At 48.4% G+C, this 19,118-nt stretch overlaps 1 protein-coding gene across 1 annotated transcript in view; it reads right to left on the reverse strand.

Annotated features, from left to right (window-relative positions):
* NSG2 (neuronal vesicle trafficking associated 2) overlaps positions 1 to 19,118 on the reverse strand; it is a 58,071-nt gene that overhangs the window by 2,135 nt on the left and 36,818 nt on the right. Inside the window, exon 4 of the mRNA XM_027084428.1 lies at positions 1,900 to 2,010. Coding sequence (XP_026940229.1) covers positions 1,900 to 2,010 — 111 coding nt within the window. The remainder of the gene's footprint in view (positions 1 to 1,899; positions 2,011 to 19,118) is intronic.

Consider the following 19,118-nt stretch of genomic DNA (forward strand, 5'->3'; position numbering starts at 1 on the left):
CACAGCATGGTGACTCTAGCTAATAATACTGAAAGTTGCATTTTTGAAAGTTGCTAATCGAGTAGATCTTAAAAGTTCTCAACACAAGAAAAAAATTTGCAACTATTCAGAGTGATAGATGTTAACTAGATGTATAGTGGTGACTATTCTGCAATATATACAAATATTGAATCATTATGTTGTATACCTGAAACGAATATAATGTTATATGCCAATTACACCTCAATAAAAAGTAAAGAAGAAAGAAAGAAAGAAAGGGAGAGAGAGAGAAGGAGGGAGGGATGGAGGGAGAGAGAGAGGAAGGAAGGAAGGAAGGAAGGAAAGGAGGGAGGAAGGGAGGAAGGAGGGAGGGAGGGAGAAGGAGAGATGGAGGGAGGGAGGGAGAGAGAGAGGGGAATGAAGGAAGGAGGGAAGAAAGAGAGAAAGAAAAAGAAAGAAAGAGAAAGAAAAGAAAAGAGAGAAAGAGAGAGGGAGGGAGGGAGGGAGAGGAAGGAAGGAAGGAAGGAGGGAAAGAAAGAGAAAGAAGGAAGGAATGAAGGGAGAAAGAGAGAGAGAAAGAAAAGAAAGAAAAAGGGAGAGAGAGGGAGGGAGGAAGCTGCTGATGATACTAATTCAAGGTCAACATCCTCTGCTTACTGACTGCGGGGTTACAGTAGACACTTGGTAGCTCTTTACCTGGCTGATTCACCCACCCCCAACTCCTCCTCTGGGCCATTGCCTGCAGCCAACTGCTGTCCATTTCATTCCCTTGATTGGATAGTTGTAACTCTTTTCTCTTATACCAAAAGCTTTGGTTCCTGACAACATTAATATAATTATATATTTGCATTATCCTACAATATATATCAAATGGCACAAAATAACAGCAATATTATGAGTAATAGTTAGACTACTGAAGGAACTATAGGATTTCTCTGCAGCTCTCTGTGTCCTTAGAATATATGCCACTGAGGGTGTACAGTCAATATACTGCGTTCTACAGTCATTTGGAATATTTATTTTCTTGGTAAGTTTATGTTCCCAACTTGATATACAGCTAGATTTTAGCTTGTTTTTAATTTCAGGAATTATTTATTTTTATTTATTTTTACAAATACATCAAACACTGATACACATCAAGGACGAATGTAGAGTAAGATACATCCAGAGCAGCCTTGCTCCCCAGCCCTATTCTTTCTGTCCCCTCTCTGCCACCTGAGTCACCATTTTTCTTAGTTTTTTAAAATTTATCCATCCAGCATTTCTTTCTGAAAATAGAAGTAAACATCCCTGACCTCCCCTTTTCTCACTCCAATGTAGCACCTTTTTTTCTTCACTATTATCCTGGAGGGTATTCTGTGTCCATGTCTGGAGCCCCCCCTCACTCATTTTCACAGTTGTTTGAAATTCCATTGTGCGGATACATCATAGTTTATTCCACTGTCTCCTATTGACAGTTGTTGCCAAACTTTCCGAACCTCAGCTTCTAACAACTAAAAATGTCATCTTAGGAAGTCATGTAGCATAACCAAAGGACATGTGTTTTTTTGTTTTGTTTTTTTTGCAGTACGCAGGCCTCTCCCTGTTGTGGCCTCTCCCGTTGCGGAGCACAGGCTCCGGACGCACAGGCTCAGCGGCCATGGCTCACGGGCCCAGCCGCTCCGCGGCATGTGGGATCTTCCCAGACCGGGGCACGAACCCGTGTCCGCTGCATCCGCAGGCAGACTCTCAACTACTGCACCACAAGGGAAGCCCTCAAATTAGTGTTTTCATTTTCTCTGGACACATCTTACATTTTAAACAGTCTGTAGGGAGGTTGCCATACCCAGAATTTAAATGCTGATGAAAAGAAGACATTGATAAACCCTTTAATTGAAGCTGACAGTCACCTGGGCCACTCCCCTGCCAGAAGTCCCTTACCTTATAGACAAATCCTTCTGGGCAGCTGTGGTCATAGGTGAAGGCTTTGTAAACCACCAGGAACACGATGCAGGCGAGGAAAGCTAGGGCCAGGCTGACGAGGATGGTGACCTGGAGAAAACAAAACAGAATCCTCCAGCCTCAGCTTGCCTGACTTCATTTCACGTGGTGCAGCCTTCGAAACCCAGAGCCGATAGGCAGCCTGGTATGTTAGAAAGAGTAGGGGGTGGCCAGGGGCCCAAAGAACCAGCTCTGTCTCAGCTCTGTCACCAACTTGGAGCGTGAGCCTGAGCAAACCATCTGCAGTCTTTGGGTCTCGGTGTCTCCTTCTTCCAGAAACTCTCGGAAGCTCCATCTTGGCCCAATGTGTGATTTCCACCCCCTCCCCATTTACTTTTCCTGTTAACTCTGTGGGGGCAGGGGGATGACCATTAAGCCCTCACTTATGGTGTTCCTGCCTCCCATCACCTCCCTCCCTGCCACTGCTGAATTCCAGTCTCAGGTATCAATGCTCATTCCAGCTCCACTTGGATGTCCAGTACTCACCTGAAGTGCGTTCTCAAACAAAACTCCTGCCTCCCTCCCATCCCAAACCTGCTCCACGCCCTGCATTTTTACCCATCTCAGGAAAGGTCAACCTCACCTTTGCAGTCACTCAGGCCAAAAAGTTTGAAGTCATCTCTGACTCTCTCTTCTTCTCACATTCGACATCCTAGTTACCGGCAGAAGCTGTCATTTCTGCCTTCCAACACATCCATAATCCAATCACTTCTGACCCCCTAAATCATCTGTTTTGCAGCCAAAGCCATCATCACCTCTCCCCTGCAGTACTGAAACTGCCTTCTAACTAGGGGCCTCCTCTACCCCTACATGTATTCACACACAGCAACCTGAGAAGTCCATTCAGACTTGAACTCAAGGCATGTCCCTTCTCTGCTCAGAAGCATCTAATGGTCTCCAAATTGCTCATAGTGAAAGCCCAGCTCCTAACCGTTATCAACAAGTAAGCTTTAAAAAAAATACAACACCAAACAAACTGAAGTCACCAACAGGATTTACCAGAAAGGACTAAGTAGCTAATTTCAGAGGCACCTCCAGGTTTGCACTGGCCCCATCCCACCGCCTGTGTACAAAGTGGTAGGGTAACCCCCATGATGCTGGGCACCTAGTCTTATAAGCAGACTTTTTTCATGTTATTTTTAAAGCTGCTGGGCTTTTGAGTCAGTTGGCCTAGAAATATGGTAGAATTCCTATCATGGAGAGAAGGCTTATTGTGATTCAGAAGAAAACTAAAATCAACTTTGGAGTGTTGGGGGGCGTCCCTATCCCATCTCCTTCCCACCTCAGGACATGGTTTATAAGGACAGGAGGAGATGGGATTCTACATTACTCCAAATGGAGTCATTGGTTAGCAGCTGTAAATACTGGATGGAAGGAATTTGAAAAGGAAAAGAGGAAGATGGGTGTGGGAGACATCCATCTGAATCCTATGGGCAGACATTGTCCGTGAGAAGTTCCTGTGCATGTGTGTGTATGAAGTTTTAGGACGATGTGCTATTGTGATGTAAGAAATATATCTATTTGGTCTTGTTCCCAGTTCCTGGCACAGAGCTAAAACACTTGTAATTTCCTAAGTGATAAGAGCAGGGTAGCAGCATCTTTTGTTGTAATATTTGGTTTTTGTGCCCAGTTCCTGAAATAACTGATCCATAAAGGTGAAAGGAGCAGCTTCTATTATTCATAACAACTCCTTTTCAACTACACCTGAGTTAATGTTATGTTATATTATGTTATGAGGTGACTTTTGGAAAGTCCCTAAGTATGGGGGCCAGTTGCCAGAGGAACTAACCATTGATTGGAGGGTTGTAACTTAACTGCCTCCCCGACCTCCAGGGAGGGAAGAGGGGCTGGAGATGAAGTTAACCACCCATGGCCAATGTCTTAATGAATCATGAAGCTTCCAGAAAACCCTAATCGAAGGGACTCAGAAAGCTTCCAGGTTGGTGAACAAGAACACATCCATGCCCCTGAGGGTGGTGTACCCCAAACTCCACTGGTACAGAAACTCCTGTGCTTGGGACCCTTCCAGACCTCACCCCATGTATCTCCTCATCTGGCTTTATCATCCTTCATAATGAACCAGTAATACTAAGTAAAGTGCTCTCCTGAGTTCTGTGAGCCATTCCAGCAAATTACTGAACCTGTGGAGGAGGTTGCAGAAGCCCCCAGCTTATAGCCAGTCAGTCAGAAGTTCAGATGTCAGCCTGGGATTTGTGACTGGTATCTGAAGTGGAGGCAGTCTTGTGGGACTGAGCTCTCGACCTGTGAGGTCTGTACTGACTCAGGACAGTTAATGTCAGAGCTGAGTTAAGTTGTAGGAAATCCTCCACCAAGAATTGGAAAAGTGCATGGTATGGAAAAAACCCCCACACATTTGGTGTCAGAAGTGAGAGTATAGAGAAAAAATGTTTTTTCCTTTTACATGGTGACACATAAAATTCAGTTCTAAACTACTGTCCACACAATGTGCTGTCCACCCTCTCCATTCACATCCCAAACCCTCAGCTGCAGCCTGTTGCTCACTCATCAGCCTCCTCCCCAGGACTAGGGTGGTGACAACATGGGGTGAGACAGTACAGAGGTCAGACTGGAGTCACCCAGCAAGATGTGGAGAGAGATGGAGATGTCAGAGGCCAGAATTTGGAGCAAGAGGTGCCCCCAAAGATGCATGCACCCCTTAGAACCTCCAAAGATAGTATTTGATTAGTACAGGGACAGGAGCCACCCAAGACAACTACTCATTGCTGAGGACCTAAGAACACTCAGTCAGCAGGTGTTTGGAGTATAGATGTAAAGAATTTTAAATGCCCAGTTTTCCCAATAGCCAAAAGGTAGAAATAGCCCAAACATGATCAACTGATGAGTGGGTAAACGAATTATGGTCTATCTGTACAATAGAATATTATTCAGCAATAAAAAGGAATGACGTTCTTGTACAAATGTGGATGGGCCTCGAAAACATGCCGAACGCAAGGCCACATATTGTATGATTCCATTTGTACAAAATATCGAGAATAGTAAATCCACAGAGACAGAGTGCAGACTGGTGGTTGCCAGGGGCTGGGATGCGGGGAACAGGGAATGACTGCTAATGGGGATAGAGTTTCCTTTGGGGGTAATGAAAACCTTTTGGAACTAGATCGAGGTGATAGCTGCACAACATCATGAATGTACTCAATGCCACTGGATTTTTCACTCTACGTTCTCAACTTTATGGTATGTGAATTTTACCTCAACTTTCTAAAAAATGCCCAGAGCTCCGGCTGACTTTGTCAAATGGACCTTAAACTCCTGCTAGCACCCCGTCATCAGAGCTGCCCCCATGACGGGGACAGACACGCTCACAGTCGCCTCCATGGTCGCAGACCTTGAACATGCAAAGGAAAAGTCGAGAGCTGCAGCCCACCCTGCCACCACCTGAGGCAGGATCTGGGGGAACCCTCAGAGAGCTCCCCCTCCAAATGACCCCATACAGCCCCAATCTCCGACTGAGCAGAGAGCCAGGTCTCTTCACTGACTCGGAAGCAGGACAAGACTCCAGTGTGGGCGTCCCCAGGCAGGGCTGGACGCTTCCCCTGGTTCCCAGCAGGCTGGTGGTGGAGCTGGGAGCTGAAGCAGGGCCCGGCAGGCTGGCTGTGAGACAGGTTCCCTTTATGGTGGGTTTTTTTTTGATGGTGGTGGGGGACCTCTTTCATTCCTAACAGCCCTGAGTTAACAGCCTCCACCTAGGAGGGGCAGGATCTGATTCCCCATAGCACTCCTATGGCTTGACGGGGTGAGCATAGCAAATGTTTCTGGAAAAAGAAAAGAGAGGGAGGAGAGGAGAGAGAGAGGGGGGATCCTAAAGGATTCAGTGCTGATGCCTAGACGGCCACTACCCCAGTGGATTCTGATTTATCTGGTCAGGGATGGTGGGTCCAGGACACTCTCCAGGTGATTTTAATGTACAACCAGACATGAGAACCGCTACTCCAGTATGACTGTGTATGAGGGTCCTTGAGCTTAGAATCACCTGGGCAGGGTTTTAAGCGATCCTGATGCTCTGGCTCCATCTCAGACCAATTACATCAGAATCCCAAGGCAGTTGCCGTGTGTGGGCAAGTATTGAGAAGAGTGCGGGACACAGACCCCAGGCAGGGTGGCCTATATGACCATCAGAGTCAAGGTCTGATGCTGACTGGGACGCCAGGGGTGCAGCTCACCTCAGGGCATTCTTCCGAGCAAGGCTAACTTCTGCCACGTGTTCTGTGGCCCCAGCATGAGGGTGATGGGAGGCCGTTTTAGGCGAAGGTAAGTCTGCCTCCCCGCCCTGAATCTTGGTAACTTCTGCAACAACTAGAGGTCGGTCATTCCTTAAGAGCCTGTGGAGGTCAGAGAGTTCAGGGCTGTGAATCGGGCACAAGCCCTCCCTCAAGTCTTCACAGCCCACAGGGCGGGGGAGAGGTGGACAGGAGGACACAGGCACCTTGTAACACAAGGTTGGCACCATGAGTGAGGACATCAGTACAGAGGGCTGCTGGGCCTAACCAGCCTGCGGTTGGGGAGATCAGGGAAGGCCTCCTGTGGGAGGTGACTCCGGAAGTAACTTCAGGGAAGAATGCCAGGATAGGGGAGGAAGAAGGTTCTGAGCAGGGAAGTCACACCTGCCACAGTGCAGAAGCTGGGGCTGTTCTGGAAACATCATATGGTTTGTCATGGCTGGTCCGGAGGATGCAAGTGAGGGAGAGACAGGCCTCAGGCAATGGGTAGGTAGGAAGAGAATAGATAAGGAAGGACCAAGCTAAAACTTGGGCTTTATCTCCAGGGTGGCAGAGAGCCCCTGAATGTTTTAAGCAGGGGAATGACAGGATTAGAATTACGTTTTGGAAAGATGGTATGGTGGGGGAAGGGAGGAGTGAGGTGGACATGGAAGCAGGTTTGCAGGGGCAACGCCGGAGGCAGGGAGGCTGATGCACCAGGACATATGCCCTAAATAGGCCAGACCTGGGGCTGTAAGGGTGGAAGGGGTCAATGGCTTGAGAAGGCCTGGGAGGTGAGCAGAGTGGTGTGAAAAGGAAGGAGGAAGGAGGAGGTTGAGCTGGGTCTGGATTTCTATTCTTAATGACTGAGTCAGTGTTGGCTATTGGCTGGGGTGGGAGGGGGAGACCAAGGTTTCTGATTGGTTCCAGGGTGAGATTTTTCCTGAAGGTGGGTCTCCGTGGGGCATCCTGAAGCTGGCCTCTCCCTTTCCGACAGATTAGATTCTTGGAAGTCAGAGGTCCTAGTGCTTGGTCCCTGCAGCAAAGCTCCCGATGTGGCAGGGGAGCCTCAGAGGACCCGGGAGAGCAGTCCCCACTTCCCTCACACAGCACCTCTGAATGTGAAAGCCAGCAGCACATCAGTATTGATTGACTCAGTTTATATAGCCTTGTTGCTTGGAAACATTCTAAAGCCCTTGGCTTTACCTCCTGAACGTAACAGCCTTGGATTAGAAATAAACAAGTTCTCAATGCTGATTTGAGTGTTTCCTTAGAGATTGGGTCCTCTCTGCTCCCCGTCTCCCTGCTCATCCCTTCATGCACTCAGCACATTGTTTATTAAAGGGCCCACTGTGAGCCAGATGCCGCCATACAGTGGGAGTTTACGGCAGGGAGAGGGTCAGACGCCGAACTAGCAAATCACCAAATAAATAACTTCAAAACAAGACCACAGCAGGATCTGGAACAGTGAATAGGAGGGGAGCCTCAGATATGGTGGGCAAGAGTGGGAGAAAGAGCCCCACACAAGAAGACCCTGGGCCAGAGCCACCTAGACCGAGGCGCAGCCCCAAACCCCTAAAAAGAAGAGGAGCTCAGGGTCTCAGTGGACCTGGAAGAAGCGGTCTGACTGAGATGGGAGGAGGGGCAAGGGGGAAAGAGTGCTGAGGTGAGACCCTATAGGCCTTTGGAGACCAAGATCACCCTTGTCCTGCCCAGGAGAGGAGCTTCCTCCAGCTTCCATCCAGTGTTTTCCAGGTAATGTCCTGCTCAGCCTTGCGTCCCTCTGCCACCCTCCAGCCTCTTAGGCCACCGGTCCCTGGCTCACAGTTTCCCCTCCAGCCACCCCCCACCCCCAGGCTGCTGAGGGCTCCTTCTGTCATGCTTATCCGTGCCTTGCCCAGCCCTGGAACACATCATCCCCACTACCGTGTCCTTCCTCATCAACCTCCTGGTTCAGCCCTGGGGCCCCTTCCCTGAACACCTGATCCTGCCCTGCTCTGTACCTGGGGCCTGCTTGACCTGCCCTGATGGGATCCACCATGTCATCCTTACCTCCTCATACCTCTGAACCCTCCCTCTGCTGGGAGTGCACTGGGCAGCCAGCAATCTCATCCTTTCCTCTGTACCCAGCATCATGGCTCCCACGGTGGGGGTCACCCGTAAACACTTCCTGAACTGAAATGCTGAATTGACTTAAGACCTGGAGGATGAACACACCCATATACACATGCACACACACACATGCACACCCTTACTCCCCACATACACACACGCAGACACTCAACCTGGTCCAAACCACATCACATGGGATGGGGTGGGGCACTGAAACATCTGTACTTCTCCAGCCCCTAGTCTCAACCCCTTCCACCACCCGCCCATACACATGCTCAAAATAAGGTACCTTAACCTTGAAAAAACTCAGGGTTTGGGTTAGCATCAGCTAAGACCTCCCCAAGATCTCTCCTCCAGCTTTTGGGCATAGGTCAGGGAGAGAATAGAGGAAGAACTGAAAACAGAGTGTGCAGCCAGGGCCTCTGGTGACGGTGCACTGAAATGGCAGTCATCGTGACCACCCTATGATCCACACCTCCATCTAGTGATAATAGCAGCAGCAGTGGTAGTCACAGTAACAAAAGATGCCAAGAGTTATTGGGAGCTTACTATATACTAATATCACCACCATCATATGAAGAAAGTAGAATTCTTAACCCCATTTTGCTGATGGAGAAACTGAGGCTCTGAGAGGTTAGGTGACTTGCTTCAGGTCCCACATTTAGTAAAAGATAAGTCTGAACAATGCTTCGAGGTACCTCAAGGGCACCTGCTGTCTTCCCCTCAGCTGTGGTGGGAAGCAGCTCTGCCCACTCGCCTCTGGACCTTGCAGAGGTCCAGAGGCGAGTGGGTTGTCCTGCAGCCAACCCTGCCAGACCTCCCACTTCTGTCCCCAGCCCCACCCGTCAGCCACCGGTTCCCAGAGCTTCTGCCTCTGGTGTGGTTTGTTCATTTCTCTCCACCATCTTCATCATAACTTCCCTGGGTAGGACCACCATCACCTCACCCCTGCATGCAGTGGCCTCCCTGCTGCTCTCCTGGCCTCCAGCCTCCCGGCTTCTAAGACCACCCTAGACTTTCTAACAAGCCAGCCTGAGCATTGCTGCTTCCCTGGTGAACGAGCCATCACACCTACAGGGTCAAGTCTGAACTCGTTACGGAGCAGACAAGGCCCTTCCTGACGGAAACTCGATGTGCCTCTTCGGCCCCGACCCCTCCCCCTGCTGCCTGACTGCACCCTCATTTCCCCCACCTCGAAGCTCCGGCACTGCTGGGCCCTCTGCCCGGAATGCCAGCTTCCCCTCCCAAGTCCGTTAAGATCCTGCTCATCCTAGACCCAGGTCAAGTTTCTTCTCTTCCCCAGAGTCTTCAGGTGGTATTTAGCCACTGCTCTGTCTGCTCACCGCTCCTGACACACTTTTCCCAGAGCACTCTAATTAACCACCACCTCTATGCCTCCCCTCCTGAGAGGCAGTGTGGAATAATACAACACACTTCCGTTTACTAAGCATAGATTGTGTGCCAGGCACTTTTCTCAGCACTGGACGTGGATTTATTCTTTTTTTTTTTTTTAAACATCTTTATTGGAGTATAACTGCTTTACATTGGTGTGTTAGTTTCTGCTTTATAACAAAGTGAATCAGTTATACATATACATATGTCCCCATATCTCTTCCCTCTTGCGTCTCCCTCCCTCCCACCCTCCCTATCCCACCCCTCTAGGTGGTCACAAAGCACGGAGCTTATCTCTCTGTGCTATGCGGCTGCTTCCCACTAGCTATCTACCTTACGTCTGGTAGTGTATATATGTCCATGCCACTCTCTCGCTTACCCTTCCCCCTCCCCATATCCTCAAGTCCATTCTCTAGTAGGTCTGTGTCTTTATTCCTCTCTTACCCCTAGGTTCTTCATGACATTTTTTTTTCTTAGATTCCATATATATGTGTTAGCATACGGTATGTGTCTTTCTCTTTCTGACTTACTTCACTCTGTATGACAGACTCTAGGTCCATCCACCTCACTACAAATAACTCAATTTCATTTCTCTTTATGGCTGAGTAATATTCCATTGTATATATGTGCCACATCTTCTTTATCCGTTCATGTGGATTTATTCTTACAACAGCCCTACAAGATGGTCCATTTTCACTTTTTAGACTAAGGCACAGAGAGGTTACATAATTTTCTCAAGGTCACACAGCTAATTAAGTAATATAGTCAGGAGTCTAACTCTCTAGAGTATGGCCTGGGCTCGTAGCCTATGCTATACTTCTCGTAAAGCATGTATTCACTAAATATTAAGCGCTTACATGTGCCAGAGAGGATTCTACACACTGGGCGTACAGTGCTGAGGAGGACAGTGAGGTTCCTGCTCTCGTACAGTTTACCTTTAACTGTTTCAACAAGTGTCCACTTCTGCAAAGGGGAGTAATAGTAGTATCTGCCCCTCAGAATTCTGAGGATTAAATCAGATAATGGAGGGGAAGCCCTATAGTGCGTTGAATGGTGGCCTCTCAAAAGATATGTCCACGTCTTAATCACCAGAACCTGTAAATATGATCTTATTTGGAAAAGAGGTCTGTGTAGATGTAAGTAAACTAATGCTCTTGAGATGAAATCATCCCTGGATTGTACAGGTGGGTCCTAAATCCAAGGACAAGTCCCGTTATGTGAGACACACAGAGGGAGACAAACACACAGAGAGAAGAGAAGGGCATGTGAATAAGGAGGCAGGGATTGGAGTGATGCAGCCACAAGCCAAAGGACACCTGGAGCTACCAGAAGCTAGAAGAGGCAAAGATAGATCCTTCTCTAGCCTTCAGAGGGAGCACGGCCCTGCCAGCACCTTGATGTTGAACTACTGATCTCCAGAACTGGGAAAGGATGAATTTCTGTTGCATTAATCCAGTGTGTGGTCATCGGCTGTGGCAGCCCCAGGGTGCTTTCCCACAGTGTCTGGCATATGTGCTATATAGATGTGCACTCCTCCGTCTCGCCATATCATCTGCCATGCTTCTCAGCAGGTACTTCAAAGGCTCCAACCACTCAGGAAGACTGCCATTTCTCAACATGTATTTCTCTTTTCAGCCCTTTTTTCCTTGGAGAACTCCTAGTCATGCTTCAAAGCCCAACTTACAACATCTCACCTCCTCTGGGAAGCCTTCCCTTGCCAATTTGTGTTCTCACCACACCTTTTTTCCCTTCACCACGTAGCACTCAGCCCCCTGTATCACGACTATCCATTCTATTGTATGTTTGCCTCTGTGGTCCCAGCTCAAGACCTGGCACAGAGCAGAATGTACATCCCACATTCCCTACCCCCACACCTCTTTCTTCATTTTTGGCACAAAACACTACCAAGAGTGAATTTTAGGGCCCCTTTTAACTGTTCCACACCTGAGAGGGTAACTGGATAAAATCATTGCACTGGGTCATCTGAAGTAGTCTGTATGATGCTGGGAAATGATTAGTTTTGCCCCTGAAACAATCTCCTTGTCTGCCTGCTATGCCCTAAAAGACGGGAAGCTTTTCTCTGATGGCTGGGTGAATTAGACCTTCATTCTAGTCAATGTCCGTGCAGTTCTCTGCAGTAGCTGTGGCCCCATCCCTACAAGGTTCCCATTCTGCTTCTGCCTCTGATGAGCTGTGTGACCTTCAGCAAGATGCTTCACCTCTCTGAGCTCCCGTCTCCTCTTCTGTTAAATGGAAACAAAAATCCCACCCCACAAGATTGGTGTGATGATTCAATGAGATGATGTCTATAAATTATCCAGTGCTGTCCTGGCCCCTGGGCTTAACCAATAATAGCAATCACTTATTGACTGTAATAGTGCACTGGTACTGTGTCAAGAGCTTTTCATATAATATCTCCTTTAATCCTCATGATAGCCCTATAAGCCTAAGTATTACCCCCATTTTACAGTCCCCCCGTGCACACTAAGGCACAGAGTAACTTGTCTGAGCTCACGTGGTTATTGAAGTAGCAGAGCCTGACTGGAACTGTGGAATATCTGATTCTGTAGCCCTCAATCTTAAACACTACCTTAACAGACTTTCTGATAAATATTCCTCAGTCCTGCTGCTGCATTTGCTTGCAATAGTGCAATGAAGCAAGGCGATGTATACTGTAAACTTATTCTAGGAGGACGTGTCACCACAGACATGAAACCCCAGGAGTTAGGAAGAGAGAGGAGAAAAACAAAAACCCTCCCACTTCCGCCAAGCCAGGGTGCTGATCTAGGACCCTCATTATGCCAGCAAACATGAACTTCATTAACATTCATGTACTGCAGCATCTCGGCACCACGATACCGAATAAACCATCCTTCTTTATGAAGAATGCAAACCCTGGAAATCTCAAAGCAATAGAACCACTCATAACAGGGAAATTAAACTTTGTGGGGAGATAAAAACAGAGCTTCCCAACAGACATTCATCTTTTGTATGTGACAGCTGGAACCTCCAGAGACAGAATTAGACCACCCGGCACCCTGCTCCTGGCTTTGCCCCAAAGATCCTGACAATAGGGCTTAAGAGGAAAGTGCAAGAGAATCACGGAATCCATAAATCCTGCCCAAATGACACCCTGGTTTCCTTGGCCCTCTCCCTAGCACCCAGTAATGAATAGAGTCGAGTCTTTGAAGCTGGATCGTCAGTCTGAAAGCCCAGCTGTGTCACTTATTACTGTGTTCCTGGGCAAGCTGATTGTCCTTTGGAATCCTCTGCCTACTTCTCTCCACCGGCTGTTGTGAGGCAGAACGTGCTAGTGTCTGAAGCCCTCCAGCATAGGCCTGGCCCAAAGTAATGACCTTCGTTAGCATCCAGGGGGAGCACACACACGTTACATCATTTTGTGTCCTCACAATTCTATGGGGAAGGCACTATCAATGTGCCCATTTTACAGATGGTCTATCAGAGGCAAATGGAAAGACTTTCCCTATATGAGGTGAGAACTGAGTATTTGAACTCAGGTCTGTCTAACTCAGAAGTCCAGCTGCCTAACCATATGCTATATTGCCAGTAAATCTATAACTATGTTAGAGTTCATTTTTATTAAAAATGTATTGTACCATTATAAGAACAATATTGGAAATCCAAGAGGAGAAACGCCCATTACAATTCTGCCACCATCTCCAGTCCGTTTTTACACGCTTGTTATTTGTTCCTATCCACGTGCCTCCCTGCATAAATCTTGATTCCTTCTGCTTCTTCCCATTTCACCCATTTGTGGCCCATCCAACTTTCTCTGATCACGTAGAATATCGTCACAAGCCTAGTCCGAGCCACCCCAGAAGAAGAGAGGCCTCAACTTCACCATCTGCAAAGTGGCCCCAAATCATTACACTGATCTACACAAAACTGTCGTGAGGTATAACCGAGATGAATAACGCAAACAGCAAATTGCCACGTAAAGGCAAAAATGATAAGCTAATGCTTCTTGTTGCCACCACTGTTATCCTAACAATTGTACAACATCAGAGCTGAGTGTGGTTCAGTTATTTCCTCAGCACGAGGACCTTCAGCTGTTACACTGTGTTACCATCACCTGTGACCTGTCCTCCCAGACCAACTAACAGCCGTCCCTCAAGGGCAGGGCAGTGTCCTCTGTCTTTGGGCTTCTGAGGGCCTGAGGGTCCTACTATTTAAAGGATTTGCTGGTGATTCATGTTGATGGGGGAGAAAAGCATCTCTGCCATGGGCCATCTCCTCCCTAGTCTCTGCTGCTTCTCACTCCCAGTCCACCGTCCCTGCTGGCCACCGATGGGATCTTCCTATATTAAATTACCCCCCTGAACCTTTCATGGTAGGGCTGAAGGTCCCACGTGAGCCTGCTTTGGGGCAGAGTTTGTGTCCTGACACAGTGGGTCCAGGACCTTACTGAGCATCAGAGCCCTGATGATCAAATAAAGGCGATCGATCAGATGCAGAGCCCTGGACCCTGCACCCAGAGATCCGGGTTCCCTCGGTCAGCCCAGCACTCACAGGTCAGCATTTCCACCCAAGTCCAGGAGGTTTGGATGCAAGTGACCTGGAAACAGTAGTTAGATCAAGATGAGGGCCAAAATGCTTTGGCTTCTGAAGAGAAGAAAGCAAGGATCTCACATCCCTGATGGTCAGATACTCAGCATTTTCCATAGATGATCTCACTCAGTCCTACCCAGTGTCCCATAAAGTGGTTACTGCCCATATTCCTGTTTCTCAGATGATGAAACTGAGGATTGCAGAGGTTGCATAATTGTCAGGATTTTCCAGACCATCAGTGGTGAAGCAAGTCCCAGAAGCCAGGTCTGTCTGGATCCAAGACATATTTTCTTCCCTCAGCACTGCACTGTCTTCATCCTCTGGCCCCCCACTTACCTGTCCAACAGCACCAATTGCTTCGACCCTAGGAGCCCTCACACACACACAGAGAAATGCACTGAGACACACACAAACACATGCAGACACACATACGCAGTTATACACACACAGACTCACACGCAGACACATAGAGACACACGGAGACACACACAGACACACACAAACACACAGACATATATAGACACACACAGAGACACATGGGCACAAACACACACAATAACAAAGACACACAGACACAACAAACACACACGGACTCACATAGATAGACATATCACACAGACACACACAGACCTATGTAGACACACACACACATACACACACACAGTACAGTCTTAGTTCCTGAAAGTTCTAGGCTTTCTGCTACTGGCATGCCTTTCCACTGTCTTCCCCTGGAGGGTGTCACCCCCCCCACACCAGGCAGCCTCCGCAGATCTCTCCCTCAGGAGTGAGGTCTCTCTGGGCTCCCCCTCGCTCCATCCTCACCACCGTCATGTGTTGCTCTGTGTTATGACGACTTCTAGACCTGTCAGCACGCCCTACTGCACCGTGAGCTTCTCAAGGGCAGGGATCGTACCTCACTGACCTCCTGCCAGCTCTCAGCTGGGGCTCAGCACCAAGAGCACATGTGTGAGCTTCGAAGGCCTCACATCCATTTGCTTCAGCCAGCCCAGAGCCAGGCCCCAGTGCAGGGCAGGTGGTCTCCTGCCCCAGATGGCCGACTACACGCGTGCTGGCCACAGTCGGAGGTGCACCGCTGCCTCACCACATCCCAGCCGAACCTTGTCTAGATGCAGCCTGCATCCGCATCTCCATGGAAACACCAACCCTGCAGGCCAGATAGCCTGTTCCATTAAGCTACTTTCATTTCTCAATCCCCTTTCTTGGCAGAAGAATTGATAAAAAAAAAAAAAAAAATCAGGTCAACAAAATTGGTTTGGAAAATTAGAAATCATCTTCTCCAAGTTCCAATGTGTAGCACTGCTAGGCGTGCCAGCGGGGGGTTCTGAGCCAGATAAGCTACTCTGCGTCTTCCTATAATTCCTGCAAGGCTGAGAACGAATGCCTGCCAATAACACAGCAGCACACGCAGCAGGATCGCCTCTGGACAGAAGGTGGCCATCTTTGGGGGAGGAAGCGTTCCTGCCTCTCCTCAATTTCTGCCTCAGAAACTACTCAGAAGTAGTCGTTTCTGCTACTTTTGTCCATGAGGAGGAAGGAAACTCTATCCAACCTTCTACCTCCTCACACCTCCCGCCTTACACACGTACACCCACACAGACACAGACACACACTCCCTACCTGGGAGGAGTCCTGGAGTGTTTTCACAAAAGAGTTAACACAGCAGACCCGAGACAGCTGCCCTTGGAAAAGCCCGCTTGGGAGGCTGAGCCCTGGCTGGCGTCCTGGAACTTGGACATCGGGAGGGCTCCCACGATTCCCAGAACTAATAAAAAGGGCTCACCGTACGTAAACCGTGCAAACAACGTGGTTTAGGCTGAACACCTGCCTTCCTTCTGGAGTCCGGAACTTGGGTACGTGCTAGGCAGCGGGTGCCAGCCCCCAGCAGAAACCTTGGGCACTGAGCCTCTAATGAGTTCCCTGGTCCACCACTCTCCATGAGTGCGCTCACAGCTCGTTGCTGGGGGAAGCGGGCGTGTCCCACGTGACTCCACTAGAAGAGGCCTCTGCAAGGCCCTGTCTGCTTTCCTCCGGAGGTCGCCCCCTGCACCTTTTACCTTTGCTGCCTGTGCTTTGTACCCTTCCGCTGTACTAAAGCGTAGCCAAGACTACAGCTCCACCCTGAGTCCTGTGAGTCTTTCTAGTGAATCATCGACCTGGGGGTGGCCTCAGAGACCTCCAACACAATTCCCCTTGCTGTCCCCTTTTCAGTTTCCCCTGAAGGAGAGACACCGTGAATCTTATGTTTCAGAGGCTGGCAGCAATGGCTATGCTACACTATGGATCCTGTGCCTTAAAGGCAGCACCAGCTTCTAGCTGTGAACTCTTCCCTTCCTGCCCCCCAGAGCCCAGGCCCCATGAACACCTCTTCTCTGACTCCTTGCCTCATGGGTCAGGATGGCTGTAAAGTTCTCACTCTTCCGACATGGAAGAAGCCTGGGCCATCTCTTTCTCGTCCATCCCTCCCCTCCCCTGCAGCATCTTGACCAAGGTTATCACTAGTTGAACCCGATATTAGGAATTAGGAACAGACACTCTCTCTCCTACCTCCCACCTCAATTTTCCCTCCAGTGATGATGAGTATCCATCAGTATGAGATCTCTTCCTGGGGTGAGGGTGGAAAAAACAGGGTGAGAAGCTAGAGAACCACTTAGGCCTCCCACTCTGAGCCTCATGCCCAGCTGTGCTCATGGGAGAAGCTGCTTCTTGGGTTATTGGGTGCCCACCAGGTGAATAAGGCAGTTCTTCATCTGCCATTTGGGGTCCATCCTTATGTGCAGACCTCCTTGGCAGGGAGCCTCAGAAGGAAACAGCGGAAGGATTCTGGAACCAAAAACTCTTCCAACCCCTTGTCAATCTACAGCTGTGGGTATGTAGGCTGACCCCTCAGCTACTTGGTCCTGTCAAGGGCTCACCATTCTCACCGTCAAGCAGCACCTAGAAGTTGAATCTACCCTCCAAGCCCAAATGTTCTCAGATCAGCTATGCATGTGTCACTGTGGCCTCAGATGGAAAATTTTCCATCAGTCTGTTCTGTTTCAAGAAAGAGAGAAAAATGGGGTGGTGGCCAGAGCCTTGGCTTGGAAGCCAGAAATGCCCATGTTTGGATTCTAACCCCAGCACCTCCTGGTTCTCTTATTATATTTCCTGGGCCTCAGTTTTCTCTTCTGGAAATTGGGATCCTAATAATTATATTGAAGCCCCGATGTAAAGATGAAATGAGATCGCTATGTGAAAACACAGAGGGCAACACCTGGCACAGAGCTGGTAGCCGGAGATATTCATCCCAAGGATCTGGAAAGAATGAACACGCCTCAGGATCTAAAACCACGTGCCCTCTGCCTGTCCCATGGTTCCATGCTTTGAGTGATTTCTTTTTTCACGCCAAACAGACGGCATTCGCTCAATGTTAATGAATTCATTCTCCTATTTTGGACACATCAGACTCACGCACATAGCTGTGAATGGGAAATAACCAGAGGGGCCAAAACAACAACCCATGGTGTTTTTGTTGGTTTGTTTGGACTAATCAGGAGAAAAGAAACCATTTCCTTTGGGTTTTATGAAATATTGGGACGAGGCTGCAGACGGCCATCACTACTAACCAGAGCCAGTCTGGAGCCAGTGCAGACTCTGAGAACATACATGCTCTCCATTGGCAGCTCCACCCCTCCTATCTGTGTGACTTCAGACAAGTTCTGTGACACCTCTAAGGCTCAGTTTCTCCATCTATGAAATGGGAGTTACGATGATCCCTAGCTCCCAGAGGCTCTGAAAGGCAACATGAGGTCATACAGATCACCTGCCTGGCTTTGGTCCGAAGCAGTGTTCGGTAAGTGCCTTCAAAGTGAACGTATCAGAATGATTTCTGTTGAGGTGTTATCTCTTGGGTAGAAAAGCAAACGCTGAAATGGCAGGTCAGGTCTGGAGGGTGAGAATCCGTTCTGTTTCATTCCTCACTTGGGGTCAGTTCCTGAAGAAGGAGTTGGCTTTGCTTATGGTTTTGCTTTATTTCTTATTGAAAACTCTTAAAACCAATCCTATAAGGTAGGTCTTATCGTTTTTCCTGTTTTATAAATGAAGAATGTTGTAAGACCCAAAGAAGTTAAGTCACTTGCCCAAGTAAACTCAAATAATGAGTGGAGAAGAAGCTGAACTCAGATGTGAACCCCAAGGTTGTGTGTACATACGCTTCCTCTGGAATGGCTGCTACCAGAGTGGCTGTTTGGAATACAAAGGTTCTCTCCATCCCAAATCAAAAAGATTATGTTTGGTCAGACTCTTTGGTCAGCTTCCCATGGAAGCCCCCCAAAAGCCATTAAAGAAGCCCATTCTCTAGGGCCCCAGTGAATCCCGCTGAGGTAATTGCCTTTTGAAAGGAAAGGGAAAATGAAACATCTGTGGCCTCAAACTTTATATGAGCAAAAATTCAAGAGTCTCTTTCAGAACCCAGAAAGGGCAACTCCCCACGGAAGGTGGAACGGTACAGAAGTGTGATCCCGGCCAGAGCCAGGAATTCATTTATATTAGTGGAAACCTTGAAAGAGAAAAGGCACAATTTAAATTGGAACATTCCAAAGCAATAGCTCATTTTCCAATTGAATTTGCTATTGGCATAATCATTAGAAAGAAGAAACAGGGGCCCTGGGGCCCAGGTTATGCAGGAGATAAATCTCTGGACTCCTGAGGTATTTTTCATTTTGCAAGGGCAAACCATTGTTCAGCTTGGGCCAGAGGATATTAAGACCTTTGAGAGTAAACCTTTTACAGGTTGGAGAAGCTGAGGTCTTACTTCACAAGGCTGTGTCTTTATCAGCCGATAATCAAAGG

Source organism: Aethalodelphis obliquidens, unplaced genomic scaffold (genome assembly GCF_003676395.1).
Source record: "Aethalodelphis obliquidens isolate GAN/ISIS:26980383/991018 unplaced genomic scaffold, ASM367639v1 scaffold52, whole genome shotgun sequence".
NCBI lineage: Eukaryota > Metazoa > Chordata > Mammalia > Artiodactyla > Delphinidae > Aethalodelphis > Aethalodelphis obliquidens.